The 17,277-nt window shown below is 36.7% G+C and overlaps 1 protein-coding gene across 3 annotated transcripts in view; it reads left to right on the top strand.

The window, feature by feature from the left end:
* Nucleotides 1-16,993, top strand: part of SRFBP1 (serum response factor binding protein 1) — a 68,956-nt gene extending 51,963 nt beyond the window's left edge. For 2 of the 3 annotated variants that reach the window (XM_005894570.2, XM_070374091.1), the window contains 3 exons: nucleotides 948-1,659; nucleotides 3,163-3,200; nucleotides 8,365-16,993. In XM_005894570.2, coding sequence (XP_005894632.2) covers nucleotides 948-1,659; nucleotides 3,163-3,200; nucleotides 8,365-8,549 — 935 coding nt within the window. In that variant the 3' untranslated portion in view covers nucleotides 8,550-16,993. The remainder of the gene's footprint in view (nucleotides 1-947; nucleotides 1,660-3,162; nucleotides 3,201-8,364) is intronic. The other variant, XR_011464800.1, reaches the window with a different exon arrangement.
* The last annotated feature ends 284 nt before the right edge of the window (nucleotides 16,994-17,277 follow it).

Here is a 17,277-nt window from a genome sequence, read left to right as displayed (position 1 = left end):
AGCCATTTTCAGTAAATAATTTGAATAAATGGCCATTCATTTATTTACTTTTATGATTTTTTTTTAACTTTTGAGGATCTTTTACATTATAAATGTCTTTTCAAATGCTTCCAAATGTAGGAAACAACCTGAAAATTTTTTTATATCTAAAAAATTGTGTTTTTTCTAAATTTTATAAATTCTTAAAATAGATAATACTCATGGTAATATTAAATACAACTGACTTTCTAAATATTTTGCTGTGCTTAGTCACTCAGTTGTGTCCAACTCTCCAACCCCATGGACTGTAGCCTGCCAGGTTCCTCTGTCCATGGAGATTCTCAAGGCAAGAATCCTGAAGTGGGTTGCTATGCCCTCCTCTAGAGGATCTTTCCAACCCAGGGATTGAACCCATGTCTCCCACATTGCAGGCAGATTTTTTTACCAACTGAGCCACCAAGCCCTTTCTAAATATTGATGTAATTCACATTATTACTTACCTTGCCATTCAGTCACATAATTTTTATTTATGTTTGTATATTATAAAATACAATGAAAGAACTAAATGCTTCTGACACAGATTAGAAGATAATTATTTTTATGCCTGAAAGCACAATTTATAGTACCCTGAAATTGTATTAATACATTATTGCTATAGAAATTAAAGTTGCAAAATTTTATTCATTTATATTCAGTGAAGTTTTTACTGTTTTTAACATCATATATGGAAGAATAAATTTAATTTTAGAGATTTAAAATGGATATCTCTGAGCATTTCATAAGTGTTCTGGTTTTCTAAAAGTTAATAGAGTTCTTTGTGAATTTGCACCTATTATATATATGTAATTTAAATTCCAATCATTCTGTTAAGTATTTCCAAATAATTTAAGAAATATGGTACTAAAACAGTGATGTTTTTTATTATTTGTTTCAGTGCTGAAACAAGTCATGTGCTGTTTCTCTTGCAGCTGCTGTCAAATCCTTTAAAGATGCAAGACAAAATGTTGTTGAAGTTAAGTCATCAAACAGTGCTTCAGAAGAAAATCATTCCAAGGACACTTTGTGTTCAAATGATGATGCCAGCAAGTTACAGCATGAAGGAACTATTATCCGTGAACAAAAAGAGAAGGAAGCCAAAATATTGGCAAAGAAACCGATAAATAATTCAAAAGAAAAAATAGCCAAGATGGATCATGGACCCAAAGCAATGGATGTCCCAAATTCTCTATCAAAGCCTTCCGGAAAAGATTCTCCAGCTTCCTCAGCATCCCAGAAGACACCTTCTGACCCCAAAATGAAAGCATTAAGTAAAACCAAAAAAATGAAAGAGTCCAGTAGTTCACTTGATGTTGACAGTGATGGAGAAGAATTATATGAAGAAGAGAAGGAATATTTTGATGATAGCACAGAAGAAAGGTTTTACAAACAGTCTTCCATGTCTGAGGATAGTGATAGTGGTGATGACTTCTTCATTGGGAAAGTCAAACGGGCACGAAAGAAGGAAAGTAGTTGTCGTTTTTCAGATAAGGAACAAAACCCCCCCAAAAACTTGTTGCTTGAAGAAGGTATACTTGAAACCCATCAAAATTTACAAAATGATAAAAACAAGCCACGTACAGAGGCAAGGAGGTTTGAATCAGTGTTTTTCCAGTCTTTATCTGGATCTAAGAGCCTTGAAAGGTAAGAATATTTTTTCATTCTGAAATAATTATTAATTCTTAATTTGTGAAAGGTATGAAATAGCTACACACCCTGACATTGACATGGCTATCTCTCATACATAATTCTAGTTTGTACAGAATTTGTCTTTAGACTTGGCCGTCTCCAACTTTATATTGGAGTAATATATTCAAATATACGTATGATAAAGCCAAATTCTTCCAGCCTCATCAGAAAATGAGATAGATAAATAATTTATCTAATTTAATATCTAGCTAATTTAAGTTTATTCCTTCACTTATTGAAGTTTTGAAACTTTTGAGTTAACTTTTGGTGAAAACTTTTGAAAATGTCTCATGTATTTCACTTTCTAAACAGAACTTTCTGAAAAGACTGTGGTGAATTTTTGTTTTGTTTTGTTTTTTCTCTTGTTGACCTAGAGCATTATTGTAAAACAATTGTTTTATACATTTTCCTGTTTCAGTATATAAGGCTGCTTGCTTGCCCTAACACCAAGTATCTCCAGACTGCTTTCTATTTGGTGGTGCTTATACTAGGTGGTCATCCTTATCCCTTCTGTAATCACTGCTTTTTTCAGCTGTTTTGTTGTAAATCAATAGGTTTAATTTCATTTGTAATTCTAATGTTAGGCGGTATCTTTACATTTTAGAATAAAAATCATGGTTAGCTATCTTCTTCAGTAAACTTTTTCTATACTAAATAGGTTAGGCATAATTTTTAATAAAACAAAAAAAGTGATGTTGAAATTTTCCCAGAAAGTAAGAGTATGGAAAAGACACATAAACCATCTTTGAAGCCTTGAAAATTATTAAATTAGTCCTTGTAGCTCCCAACTCTGCCTTCGAAAGATTTATTTTTTTTCCTCACTTGAAAATTACACACCACTATCCCTTTCTTTTCCCCAATATTGTTAACTTACTTTTTGTTACATGTGATTCATTGTTCCAGTAAGAAAATTTTTGAAATTCTTTGTCTAGATAGTTCTCAAGCATCCAAGGTAACCAAGACAGGATATTTTATAGCCAAAAGTCACGGTAAGGATGTTGAGAGAAAGATTCCTACATACTTCTGTAGTGATACTGTGCTCAGTCGCTCAGTCACCTCTGACTCTGTGACCCTATGGACTGTAGCCCATCGGCATCCCCTGTCCATGGGATTCTCCAGGCAAGAATACTAAACGGGGCTGCTAATCCCTACTCCAGAGGATCTTCCAACCCAAGGATCAAACGCATTTCTCTTGCATCTCCTGCATTGGCAGGTGGATTCTTCACCACCTTTACTAGTGCCATCTAGGAAGCCCATAGTGATATTGGGATCTAACAAACCTTTGATGTAGCTAAAACATGGGGTTTTCATAATTTTTTAATTGTTTCTAGTGGGGGAGGTAAAGGAGCATGATAGTTTTTAAAGTGAGTTTTATCAACATTCTTATTATGTTGTCTTCTTAAAGTCAGAAGATTTGTTTCAATATTAAATATCCTAATGGTGTTTTTCTTCTTTTAGAAATCACAGAGAACAGGTTCCAAGAAGCAAAACCATGGGTATGTACTAATAACTACCTGACTTCCACATACAGTTGAGCAGTTCCTTTCCAAAGAGGAAAGAAGAAAAACTCTGGTTGCTTACTTGTTATTTAGTCATGAAGTCGTGTCTGAGACTTTTGTGTCTGAGTCTTTTGTGACCCCGTGGACTGTAGCCTGCCAGGCTCCTCTGTCCATGGGATTTCCCAGGCAAGAATACTGGAGTGGGTTGCCGTTTCCTTCTCGAGGGGATCTTCCCGAGCCAGGGACTGAACCTGTGTCTCCTGATTCTTAACCACTGAGCCACCAGAGAAGCCTGGTTGCTTAGTAGTCTGAATAAATTCTGTGCCCACAGAAGTGAAAATAGAGCATCTTGTAATTATCAGTATAGTTTTTTGTTTTTTTATATTAGGTGGTTTTTTTAACTCTCTATGTTCTGCCAGTAGGAAAGATACAGACAGAACTTATCAGTAATATTGAGTCTGTTTGATTTCAGTTCAGTTCAGTCACTCAGTCAAGTCTGACTCTTTGCGGCCCCATGGACTGCAGCACCCCAGGCCTCCCTGTCCATCAGCAACTTCCCGGAGTTTACTCAAACTCATGTCCATTGAGTTGGTGATGCCATCCAATCATCTCATCCTCTGTCATCCCCTTCTCCCGCCTTCAATCTTTCCCAGCATCAGGGTCTTTTCTAATGAGTCAGTTCTTTGCATCAGGTAGCCAAAGTATTGGAGTTTCACCTTCAGCAACAGTCTTTCCAATAAATATTCAAGACTGATTTCTTTTAAGATGGACTGGATCTCCTTACAGTCCAAGGGACTCTCAAGAGTCTTCACCAACACCACAGTTGAAAAGCGTCAATTCTTCAGCACTCAGCTTTCTTTATAGTCCAACTCTAACAACCATACATGATGACTGGAAGAACCATCGCTTTGAATATATGGACCTTTATTGGCAAAGTAATGTCTCTGCTTTTTAATACGCTGTCTAGGTTGTTCATAGCTTTTCTTCCAAGGAGCAAGTGAAGTACAGTGAAGTCACTCAGTCATGTCCGACTCTTTGCGACCCCATGGACTGTAGCCCACCAGGCTTCTCCACCCATGGGATTATCCAGGCAAGAGTACTGGAGTGGGTTGCCATTTCCTTGGGGATCTTCCTGACCCAGGAATCGAACCCAGGTCTCCTGCATTGTAGGCAGACGCTTTTGCAAGCGTCTTTTAATTTCATGGCTGCAGTCACCATCTGCAGTGATTTTGGAACCCCCAAAATAAACTCTCTTGCTGTTTCCATTGTTTCCCCATCTATTTGCCATGAAGTGATGGGACCAGATGCCATGATCTTCGTTTTCTGAATGTTGAGCTTTAAACCAACTTTTTCACTCTTCTGTTTCACTTTCATCAAGAGGCTTTTTAGTTCTTCTTCACTTTCTGCCATAAGGGTGGTGTCACCTGCATATCTGAGGTTATTGATACTTCTCCCAGCAATCTTGATTCCAGCTTGTGCTTCATCCAGCCTAGCATTTCACATGATGTACTCTGCCTATGAGTTGAAATACTAGGGTGACAATATACAGCCTTGACGTACTCCTTTCCTGATTTGTAACCAGTCTGGGGAAACAGTGGAAACACTGTCAGACTTTATTTTTGGGGGCTCCAAAATCACTGCAGATGGTGACTGCAGCCATGAAATTAAAAGATGCTTACTCCTTGGAAGGAAAGTTATAACCAACCTAGATAGCATATTCAAAAGCAGAGACATTACTTTGCCAACAAAGGTCCGTCTAGTCAAGGCTATGGTTTTTCCTGTGGTCATGTATGGATGTGAGAGTTGGACTGTGAAGAAGGCTGAGCGCCGAAGAATTGATGCTTTTGAACTGTGGTGTTGGTGAAGACTCTTGAGAGTCCCTTGGACTGCAAGGAGATCCAACCAGTCCATTCTGAAGGAGATCAGCCCTGGGATTTCTTTGGAGGGAATGATGCTGAAGCTGAAACTCCAGTACTTTGGCCACCTCATGCGAAGAGCTGACTCATTGGAAAAGACTCTGATGCTGGGAGGGATTGGGGGCAGGAGGAGAAGGGGACGACAGAGGATGAGATTGCTGGATGGCATCACTGACTCGATGGACGTGGGTCTGGGTGAACTCCGGGAGTTGGTGATGGACAGAGAGGCCTGGAGTGCTGCGATTCATGGGGTCGCGAAGAGTCGGAAACCACTGAGCGACTGAACTGACTGACTGACTGTTGTTCCATGTCCATTTCTAACAGTTGCTTCTTGACCTGCATACAGATTTCTCAGGAGGCAGGCAAGCTGATCTGGTATTCCCATCTCTTGAAGAATTTTCCACAGTTTGTTGTGATCCACACAGTCAGGCTTTAGTGTAGTCAATAAAGCAGATGTTTTTCTGGAATTCATTGGTTTTGTCATGATCCGATGGATGTTGGCAGTTTGATCTCTGATTCCTCTGCCTTTTCTAAAACCAGCTTGAACATCTGGAAGTTCATGGTTCACGTACTGCTGAAGCCTGGCTTGGAGAATTTTGAGCGTTACTTTACTAGCATGTGAGATGAGTGCAATTGTGCGGTAGTTTGAGCATTCTTTGTCATTGCCTTTCTTTGGGATTGGAATGAAAACTGACCTTTTCCAGTCTTGTGGCCATTGCTGAGTTTTCCAAACTTGCTGACATATTGAGTGCAGCACTTCCACAGCATCATCTTTTAGGATTTGAAATAGCTCAACTGGAATTCCATCACCTCCACTAGCTTTGTTCGTAGTGATGTTTCCTAAGGCCCACTTGATTTCGCATTCCAGGATATCTGGGTCTCGGTCAATGATCACACCATTGCGGTTATCTGGGTCATGAAGATTTTTTTTGTACAGTTCTTCTGTGTATTCTTGCCACCTCTTCTTTAGTATCTTGTGCTTCTGTTAGGTCCATACTGTTTCTGTCCTTTATTGTGCCCATCTTTGCATGAAATGTTCCCTTGGTATCTTTAATTTTCTTGATGAGATCTCTAGCCTTTTCCATTCTGTTGTTTTCCTCTATTTCTTTGCATGAATCACTGAGGATGGTTTTCTTATCTCTCCATGCTATTCTTTGGAGCTCTGGCTTCAAATGGGTATATCTTTCCTTTTCTCCTTTGCCTTCTGCTTCTCTTCTTTGCATTCATGAGAGAGCCATACCTTTACTCTTAGCTCTGCTACAGGGCTACATCTCTGTAGGTCATTACTGCTTAAAATCTTTCTCAGTCTTATCTCTCACAGTTTGGAGTCCAAAGGCTTTTCTAAACCTTAAATGCCCAATATCTGTACCCTCTTTTCCCTTTTGTATCTGCCTGTGAACTGGCCAGTTTTTTTTGAACTGTTCTCTTTTTCTTTTTAGTACTTTGCCAAAGAGCCATCAGTACACTAATCTTTTTATTCTTTCCAGACATTTACCTTGTGCTGCAGTTCCATAAGCATGTAGCCTGCTTCCCAAGTTTTAACTAACAACAGTTTTACTTTTTCCTAACACATAGGATACTCACTAACAAATAGGATACTCACACATAGGATGCTCACTTGTGACACATAGGATACTCACTTGCAGCCTTAGATATCATTTCCTCACTACCTACTGCTGCTGCTGCTGCTAAGTCACTTCAGTCGTGTCCGACTCTGTGCGACCCCATAGACGGCAGCCCACCAGGCTCCCCCATCCCTGGGATTCTCCAGGCAAGAACACTGGAGTGGGTTGCCATTTCCTTCTCCAATGCATGAAAGTGAAAAGTAAAAGTGAAGTCGCTCGTCATGTCCGACTCTTAGCGACCCCATGGACTGCAGCCCACCAGGCTCCTCCATCCATGGGATTTTCCAGGCAAGAGTACTGGAGTGGGGTGCCATACTACCTACTACAGAACTGCAAAACCCATGCCACATTTTTATGTTATTTTAATGACTGTATAAAGTCATTGGGAAATACGTGGCCTTATATTCACAAATACAGAATAGCTGCAAATTAAAAAATTCCCACATCTTCCTAATGAGAAGGCATAAGTAGAACGTGTTTTTGTTTCTACTTAGCTTATAAATTTATGATATTTAATTTATCCATTTATTTTCACATCCAAGTATGCCTTACATAGTTATTAAAATACATACCAGTTTAGAAATACTATCTTATTCAAATTTTAAGTTACATGAAATGGTTTCATTTAACATTTTCATTCTTCACTCTTTATCACTATAGGCACTCTTGGAATATTATAACAGATTTCTAGAGCACATGTGATTTGTACAAGATATGGGATGTTTTGAATCTGTGTGCAGTGATCTTTGGAAATTTATCCCAATTGTACACTTGTTTCAATAACATTATGACATTTTTTAAGATCTTTAAAAGGCTTCTTGACAATGATGGCTAACTAGCAGTGGAGAAATTATGCACCCCTAGGACTGATTAATAAATCGGTATTAAATTTTTTGCCTTGTCTTTCTGATCCTATAAATGTGCATTGATTCAGTCCATCCAGGCCCGTATGTCTCCCAGTACTTTGTTCAAAATAATGTAATAGAAGTTTCTCATAATGAAAGAGGTAAGAGCTAGATTACAAATTGCCACCCTCATATTTGGTGGATAACTTATATTATGGTCAAAAAGAACAGTGTCTTAAATTTGAGTAGATATAGCAGTTACCTTGCAGTCACAAATTTTTTGTTCAGTAACAGAAGGGAGTGGAATCAATTAATAGCCCTTTAAACAGCTCACTTATCCACACTGTTGAATTCAATATTTTAGTTAAAACATGTGAGTTTTCTGGCTGCATTGCTCCACACACAGATATCATATGCCAATGAATCATATTCCTTTAAAAATACAAAATACTCCACTTTTAAAATTTTGTTTCCTTATGTGTTGTCTGGACTGTTTCCTTAATGTCAATGTAAAAAGATAGAACAGCATATACTAGGAGGCATGCAACAAACATTTATTGACAACAGAAAGCATGTGTCCCAAAATCACTGGCCATATGTGTATTTCAAGTTCAAAGTTCCCAGTAGGGCTTAGATTTTTTAACAGTATGAGGTATTCTACTTAAGTAAAACTAAATTTCTTCCTTAAATACTGGTTTGAGAAGATAAAATATTTTTGTCTTCTATGCTATTTATGTATAGACTTAGTTTTCATTAATTTTGTTTTCTCCTACAGATTTTCAGCACACTGAACCTCAGAACAAGAATCAGTTTAATAAGAAAGCACAAAGAGGATTTGAAAATACAAAACAGAAATCACAGCTGCCTCTTCATCCTTCATGGGAAGCAAGCCGGCGGCGAAAAGAACAGCAATCCAAAATTGCTGTGTTTCAGGGGAAAAAAATTACTTTTGATGATTGATCAGTACTATATTTTTGTTAACTTCTCTGTCTAAATTTGATTTTCTTCTTATTTTTTAAACTAGCTCATTATTAAAATATATATTTAAGTAAGTCTCTGAATGGGTTATAGAAATGAGTTGATTTTGTCTTTATTTTTTTACGTGTGTTCATGTACGTTTAAGCTTCTGTTGATCAAGTACATACTTAATTTTAAATATGTCTAGACTGCTGTCCCTCTATAAAAGAATTTTGAGATGATAGCTATCTCACATTTTCTCATTTGGTTTTATCACGAAGTGTATTTCACTAGGTCAGCTCTGTGTTTCGTTACTTTGAAAATAAATGTTGAGTGATATTTGAAATAATAATGCAAAAATATGAGGAAAGTGTAGCTATTTAAAACAGACTATTTTTACTGGAAGATACTCTTGTTAGCAAAACTAAGATGATAACTTTTATTATGGGTATACAGATAATAAGTTATATAAGTAAATATTAGTTTTTATTATAGTTTTAATTATTTGTAATTTTTTAGTTTTTGACTGTTTAAAATAGTTTCCAAGGAAATTTTTGGATTTCTGAATTATGTTTAGTTATTTGGGCAGCATTCATGTTCAAATGTTGCAACCAACCAAAAATTGGTTTTACTGCATATAAAATTTCTGTAAAATCATAAATATATAACATACTAGACATGTGTTCTTTATAGAAACAGTTTTTGAGGAATCATAGGTTTGGAATTTACAAGAGCAAATTCTGAAGGAGATATAATTACAGAAGCATTTTCACTGATAGCTAAGCAGAGGTTATAACTCACTGAAGATGGGACTGCTTTATATTTCATAGTACTGTTATTTAAAAGGAAAACAGAATTTTAAAAATCCCTTCAAATGTTTCACTTCTTGCTACTGGGAGAAATTAAAGTTCTTGGTTAACTAAGTAATGCTAACTAAATTCTGTGTTTTTATGCATTGATCCTATTAATGATGAAATAAAGCTTTCTGGTGGTAGGAATTCAGGAACTCTGGAAAGTCATTTTTATCTTTTTCAAATGCTTAAAGAGTTTAGATAACTAAAGCAGTAGAATTCAAGAGGTTATACGGAAATAAAATTATTTTTGCTGTGTTAAATGCAAAATTTGTTTTTTCTTTTAAGTTTGTTTACAGTTACATACAAAATTATGTCACATTGAAATTAATTTGAATTGAAAGTTTAATTATGAAAAACGACTCTAAGAAAGTTGAAAAATAATGTTTCTGTCCCTACCCAGATTTAGCTAAACCATGAGGTTGAGCGCACTATTCATCGACCCAACACTTCTAACCCTAACTTCAAGGAGTTAGGGTTTGACTACAAAGTTAGAAGAAAGAAGCCACACAAGACTGCTCACTTCTGACACCAACTGCAGGTTTGGAAATTGCAGGGGAGGGCTCCCCAAATACTGTCAGATTCAAACATGTGCTTGCAGAACTCACTAAAACCTATTATATTCCTAGTTACAGTTCATTATACAGTTCAGCGACTGAACAACAACAGATAGTTCATTACAAGTAAAGAGTACAGATTATAACCAGCCAAGGGAAGAGATGCATAGGGCAAAGTCCATGAGGGTTCTAAAAGCAATGTTTCTGTTGTCCTCAAGTTGCATTACCATCGTTGCATCAATATGTACAGTGTTGCCAATCTGAAAAGCTCACTGGAGTTTTAGTGTCCAGAGTTTTTATTGTATCTTTCATATATAGACATGCTCAGTTGATTGCCCATGTGATGGTTTCAGATAGATTGATAATATCATATGACCCGAAGGCTCATCCTAAATGAGGTCTTTTGTAGTGCAGCCAACCCCTGCTCTAAACAAGGACACTCCTATCAGGTATGACATAGAGTGCCTCAAGAAGCTGAAGGCAAAGGCCATTTCTCTCTTTGGGCAAGGCCAGGTTCTTTACTGCACAGCATCCGTCACCCGAATTCCCCCAATATTAACATTTTTCTGTATCTACTTTATCTTTGGCTCTCATACTCCCTTCTCTCCTCCTTTTTTCTTCCCTTTTCCCCTTTCTCTCCTTCCTTTTTTATAATCTTTATCCCTTCATCTCTCTTTTCCTCATTTTATCCCTGTCTCCCTCTCCATCTGCTCTCTTCCTCTCATCCTTTTACCATTTCTTCTTTTTCTCTATGCTGTTTACAGCCTCTCTCTAAAAACAAAGTCATTCTTTGTTCTTTTGTATTACCACACTTCAGTTATCAAATGTTAAGATTTTGCCAATTGTCCCAGTGTCTTTTTATGGCAACAGAAAAATCCAGCATCAAGCCTTACATCCAGTTGTCACCTTACATTCAGTTATCTCTCTTTGGTTGGAAAAAGTACCTCAGTCTGTCTTAGGATTTCATGACATTGACCTTTTTCAAAAATGCACATCAGTTATTTTGCAGTGTGCTTTTATTTGGGCTTGTCTAATATTCACATTTTCATGTTCAAGTTATGTACTTTTGGCAGGAATGTTGCAGAAAGAATGTTGAATTTGTCCTGTTGCATCATATCTGAGGTTAGGTGATGATGTTGATATGGCTGGGCCTTTACTGGTGATGTTAACTCTGCTTACTTGTTTTAAGTGGTATTTATATGGTTTTTCCACTGCAGGATTACTATTTTCTCTTTGTCATGAATAATTATCTTGTGGGGAGATACTTTGAGACTGTGTGAAACTGTCTTGAAACTTTCATGCACTAGTTTTAACATTCATTCATAATTCTTAACCTGAAATAATTATTGCTATAGTGGTTTAAATTATGATTTTTTTTATTTCACTGTTTTTCTATACTTACTAGATGGCTTCTTAGAATAAGGGAGAATCTTACATTTTTTTCCTGTTAATTGAGCTTTTAAATGTATTTCAGTATTATCTCATGGGTACTTTTCTCCTTTTCTATTATTTTTTTATTAATTGGCTATTTTTTATTCATTTTATCGATCATTGGATTATAAGATTTATTATAGTATACATCTCAAGTAGTATTTATACCACTTTACATACGATCCAAACACCTTACTGTAGTAAATGTCACATTTCTCCCCAAGCTTTTGTACTGTTGTTTATATACATTTTGCTTCTACATTTAACCCTGTAGTGCATTGTTATTGATTTTACTAAAATTTCTGTTTTTCTTTGTATCATGTTTATGATTTTCTCTACTTCCTGGAATATTAATAGCTGTTTTAATGATCTTGTCTGCAGTCATTCTCTTGGGGCAGTTTGTACCAACAAGGTATATTTGGCATTGCCTAGAGATATTTTGTGGAGAAGGCAATGGCACCCCACTCCAGTACTCTTGCCTGGAAAATCGCATGGACGGAGGAGCCTGGTAGGCTGCAGTCCATGGGGTCGCTAAGAGTCGGACACGACTGAGCGACTTCACTTTCACTTTTCACTTTCATGCACTGGAGAAGGAAATGGCAACCCACTCCAGTGTTCTTGCCTGAAGAATCCCAGGGACAGGGCAGCCTGGTGGGCTGCTGTCTGGGGTCACACAGAGTCAGACATGACTGAGGTGACTTAGCAGCAGCAGCAGAGATACTTTGAGTGTCACATCTGGGAACAATGTTGCATCTAGTGGATATAGGCCAGGGATGCTGCTAAGTATTCTATTATATATGCAAGAAATAAGTACCACACCCAGAATTTCAGCAGTACCAAGGTTATGAAATCTTGGTCTGGGGCTCATTTGGTGCCACTGTTGAGGCATTACCATTCTAAGAACTCTGCCTAATTCTTTGTCTCTTAGGAAATTTTTCTGTTGTGTCTGGTGAAAGCAGACTGTACCTGGACCTATGTTAGGATGTTTCCACTAATTTTTGTCTAGTGACTTTTTTCCCCTGGCCCTGTTAGATTCTTTATATACTTTATGCAGATCGGTCTAATATGATTGATTTCAGGGAATCATTGTATAGACCTCCAGAGCGCTTCCTCCTCTCTCTGCATCTCTTTCCTCTTTTTTTTGCCAAACAAATTCTAGTCACATAAACCTACCTAAACTTTGAACTGTCTCCTAAGTAAAGCTATTGCGCTATTTTGATGTCCCTTCCTCTTGCATTATAATTTGGAAACTCTTCAACCAGTGAGCTGTGCACTTAGAGCACTCATTTGTGTTTTCTCTCAGGTATTAATATCCTGTACTGCTCTTTGTCTATTGCCTGAAACCTTTGTTTCACATCTGTTTTGTCCAGTTTTCTAGTTTAATATAGAAAAATAAATCTAATTCCTGTTATTTTGTAATGGTAGGAAATAGAAGTTCTTTATATCAATGCTTGGTTTATCCTTACTTTGCTTAGTGGAAGCCCCTTCAAGTTGTTTCCTGTGTTTTTTTGGCATGTAAGTCCTTTCTGTAGTAGTGAGGAAGGTGGTTTCTTAGTTTCCACAATATATTTATTTTCTCAGCCCCAGAGTACACAGAAGTTCAGTTCAAAATTGCTGGTTGATACCTCTGCAAAACACAAGTATATTTGGCTAAATAAATTAGCCAAACTAATTTATGTTTGAAGTTCTTTTTTCTTTAGCCTGAGGGCATATGGTTTCAAAACTAAGTTTGCAAGTTATCTGGGATATTGTTAGCAAAAATGGCTGACTAAGGACATCCAAGAATTACCTTTCTCCTCTAAAAGCAGTGGAGAAAGCTGTTCATAGTGTCAGAATTGACGTTTTCAGAACTGCAGAATTAACCAAAAGTTTACTAAGGGTTGTTATTTATTAAAAATGGCTGAAACTTGATAGAGTATCTTTGTGACATTTTAACTTGCTCTATTCTCATTCCCCACTCCCCAAGTCCATGGTGTCTTGAAAATCAGCAGCCCACAATCATGATGAAAACCTGCAGCCTGACAGATACTGGAGAAGCCAGAAAAAGGTTGGAACTTTTTCAAAGAACTTTTTCAAATTCCCTGAGAATTATCTTTATTTGACCAGTAAGGTAGTTCACTGGAACACCCCATGGCAATTCTGTCTTTAACTAACTTGGCTAAGAGCTTGCCCAATGTGAAAAGCCTTTTTTCTGAGATCACTTTTTGAAATCAGTTAGAGGCAATTGTTTAACATCACAACTTCCCAAGGCAGTGAATAAGTTGGGACAGACAGAAGTTAATCAAACAGTTTAAAAGGAAATCTGGAAAATTCACTATCCTTGGGAACTTTGATAAGTTTTGACATATTTCCTGGAATTAAGAAAGTCATATGAATGACAGGATTATGTGCATGTTCAGGAAAGTGTTCAGAAGGCCCTAAACCCTCACTTCTGGTTGACTTTGGGAGTTCTACATAAGCGGGAAGTGATGGCTAGTGTGGAATTGTCAACTTCCTGGCCAAGTGTTGAAGGTGTACCCCAACACAGGCTCTCAACAAAGTTAGTGAAGTATCAATTCCAGGCATTAAGGGAATCTTTGTCCAGTTATTAGCATACCACTAAGCAAATGAAGCAGAGACTTTAGTGGCCATATACAACAAAGAATACAGATTTCACAAAAATAGTTAAGAAAAGTCACTAGACAAACAGCAACAAAAAATAGCAACAACAAACCCTAAGGAGAAGAGAATATCTGATTTTTAGAGTTGCAACATACATTGTTATTTAAAATGTCTAGTTTTCAACAGAATGTTGTAACACATACACAGCATATGGCTCATATACAAGGAGAAAGAAAAACAGTCTATACAAACTGTCCCAAATAGGCCCAGACTTTGAATTTATTTGATAAAAACTTTAAATAGGCTATTTTAAATGTGAACAAAAGGAAACAATACTAAAAGTCTAAGAGAAAGTTTGAGAACTATTCTTATCAAATAGAGAATATAAGTAATGAGATAGAAATTATAAAGAAGAAAGAAAAAATTTTAGAAATTGAAAAATACATTACTGAAACAAAAATGTCAACACACGGGTTCGACAGTACATTTGAGCAGTTAGGAAGGATTAACTGAAGCTCACAATTCATCAGTTGAAAATAAATAATGAAAGTTAGTAGACTCTTGAAGATCCATGGGGATACCATCAAGTGTGTTAATATAGGCATAATGAGAGTCTAATATGACCCCACATTTCCAGTATAGTGGTGTACCCCCAAGAGAATTGAAAACATATTTAAAGGAAAAAAAAATTGAATGCAAATGTTCATGGGAGCATTATTCATAATAGAGAAAAAGAGGAAAGAACCCAAATATCCATCCGTTGATGACTGGATAAATGGTATATACATGCAGTGGCATATTATTGAGCCATTAAAAAAGAATGGAGTATTGATATACATATTGTGACATGGATGAATTAGAGTTCTGTTTATGTGAAATGTCTGGAATAGGTAAATCCATTGAATCAAAAGTAGGTTAGTGGCTGAGAAGGGCTGAGGGGGAGAGGAATAGGGAGTGCCTGTTAATGGATGTGACATTTCTTTAAGGACTGGATGTGTTCTGAAATTGGATATTGTAGTGTTGGTTCCACAACTTTGTGAATATACAAAAATCCACTGAATTGTATGCTTTGTAAGGATGCATATTACTGTATGTGAATTACATCTCATTTTTTTAAAATAATAATAACATTTTACCTGGGTTAGTGTATTTTTTCCCCCACTCTTCTTCCTTCCATATAGTACTTCATTTGAAATGCATTTTAGTTCAAATATTTCTGATTGTATTTTATTTTAAGGATTATTTTCTATATCCTTGGTAATTGTATTTACTTTTTTCTTTATGTATGTGAAACGTTAATATTGTTCTGTATGTTAAGAGCTCCATAAAACAGTATACTCAGAGAAGTGGCAGCTCTGCTCTTCAAATTGTTTATTTCCTTTTCACCCCAAGCCCTCCCTCCCCATGTAGATAATCAGCCTCATTCATCCTTAGTGTATTCTTCCTGTGTTTTTATTTGCAGACTAATAAATGTTAATTTTTTATTTCCCCTTTCTTACATAAAAATTGAAATTTTCTAGATGCTTGTATAATCCTTGGTTTCTTCATTTAAAAAAGGACTTCCCTGGTGGCTCAGACAGTAAAGCGTCTGTCTACAATGCAGGAGACCTGGGTTTGATCCCTGGGTTGGGAAGATTCCCTGGAGAAGGAGATGGCAACCCACTCCAGTACTCTTGCCTAGAAAAATTCCATGGACAGAGAAGCCTGGTATCCATGGGGTCGCAAAGAGTCGGACACAACTGAGCAGCTTCACGTTCACGTTCTTCATTTAAAAATGTTGGGTTGGTCCAAAAGTTCATTTGTTTTTTTCCATAAGATGGCTCTTGTTAATGCTTAGTTGTCCTTAACATTGTTCAAAACAATTTTGTTAGATTATATTGTGACAGCTGTCATATCAGCATGCATTAAAAACTTATCAAACTTGGTGAATTTTTGTATAGCCATTTTAATATTGAAGATGGGGAAAGCAACATTTTTGGCATATTATGCTTTATTATTTCAAGAAAGGTGAAAACAACTAATATGTGAAAAAGATTTGTACAGTGTATGAAGAAGGTTCTGTGAATGATCAGACATGTCAAAAATGGTTTACAGAGTTTCATTCTGGACATTTTTCGCTGAAAAATCTTCCATGGTCTTCGGGTAGACCAGTTGAAGTGATAGCAATCAAATAGACATTAATTGAGAATAATCAATATTTTACCACACAGGAGATAGCCAACATACCCAGAATATCCAACTCAAGTGTTGAAAATAATTTGCACGAACTTGGCCAAGTTAATCTCTTTGACATTTGGGTTCCACATAAGTGAAAAAACCTTCTTGACTATATTTCTTCATGCAATTCTCTACCTCAAAGTAATGAAAATATTGTGTTTTTAAAACAAATTGTGATAAGTGATGAAAAGTGAATACTGTATAATGTTGTAGAACAGAAGAGATCCTGCGGCAAGCAAAATGAACCACCAACCACACCAAAGGCCAAACTTTATCCAAAGAAGGTGATGTTGTGTATATGGTGTGATTGAAAGGGAGTCCTCTTATGAGCACCTTCTGGAAAACCAAATGATTATTTCCAACAAATATTGCTCCCAGTTAGACCAACTGAAAGCACTCAAAGAATAGTGTCTGGAATTAGTCAACAGAAAATGCATAATCAGCTTACCATAAGACTGCATATTTCTTTGATGACCAGATAAAAACTGTTAAAGCCTGGCTGGGAAGTTCTGATTCATCTACCATTTTCACCAGACATTGCAGCTTCACATGTCCAGTTATTTCAGTCTTTAAATTCTCTTAATGCAAAAAGCTTCCGTTTCCTAGAAGACTGAAAAGGCACCTGGAATAGTTCTTTGCTCAAAAAGAGAGAAAGTTTTGGGATGATGGAATGACAAAGTTGCCTGAAAAATGCCAGAAGGTAGTAGAACAACATAGTGAATGTGTTGTTCAATAAAGTTCTTGGTGAAAATGAAAAATGTGTCTTATTTTTAGTTAAAAACCAAAGGCCAACCCAACATATTCTGTAAATCTCTACAGATCTGTCCATAGAAGTCTTCCTTCTTTAAAATAAAACTAGTGAATATAACAGAATAGAAATGGACACAGATATGGAGACCAGGCTAGTGGTTACCAAGGGGAGAGAGGTGGGGGAGGGGCAAGATAGGTGAAGGGGATTAAGAGGTTCAAACTGCTAGGAACAAAAAAGTATCGAGGATGTAGTGCACAGCACCTGGAGCATGGCCAGGTGTGTGAGAGGGGCTGTATCCACTGTTGCTTGCTCTGAAGACAGAG

Source organism: Bos mutus, chromosome 7 (assembly GCF_027580195.1).
Source record: "Bos mutus isolate GX-2022 chromosome 7, NWIPB_WYAK_1.1, whole genome shotgun sequence".
Classification (NCBI taxonomy): domain Eukaryota; kingdom Metazoa; phylum Chordata; class Mammalia; order Artiodactyla; family Bovidae; genus Bos; species Bos mutus.
Note: the sequence above shows the minus strand (reverse complement) of the source record. Positions and strands in the feature narration are given on the sequence as shown.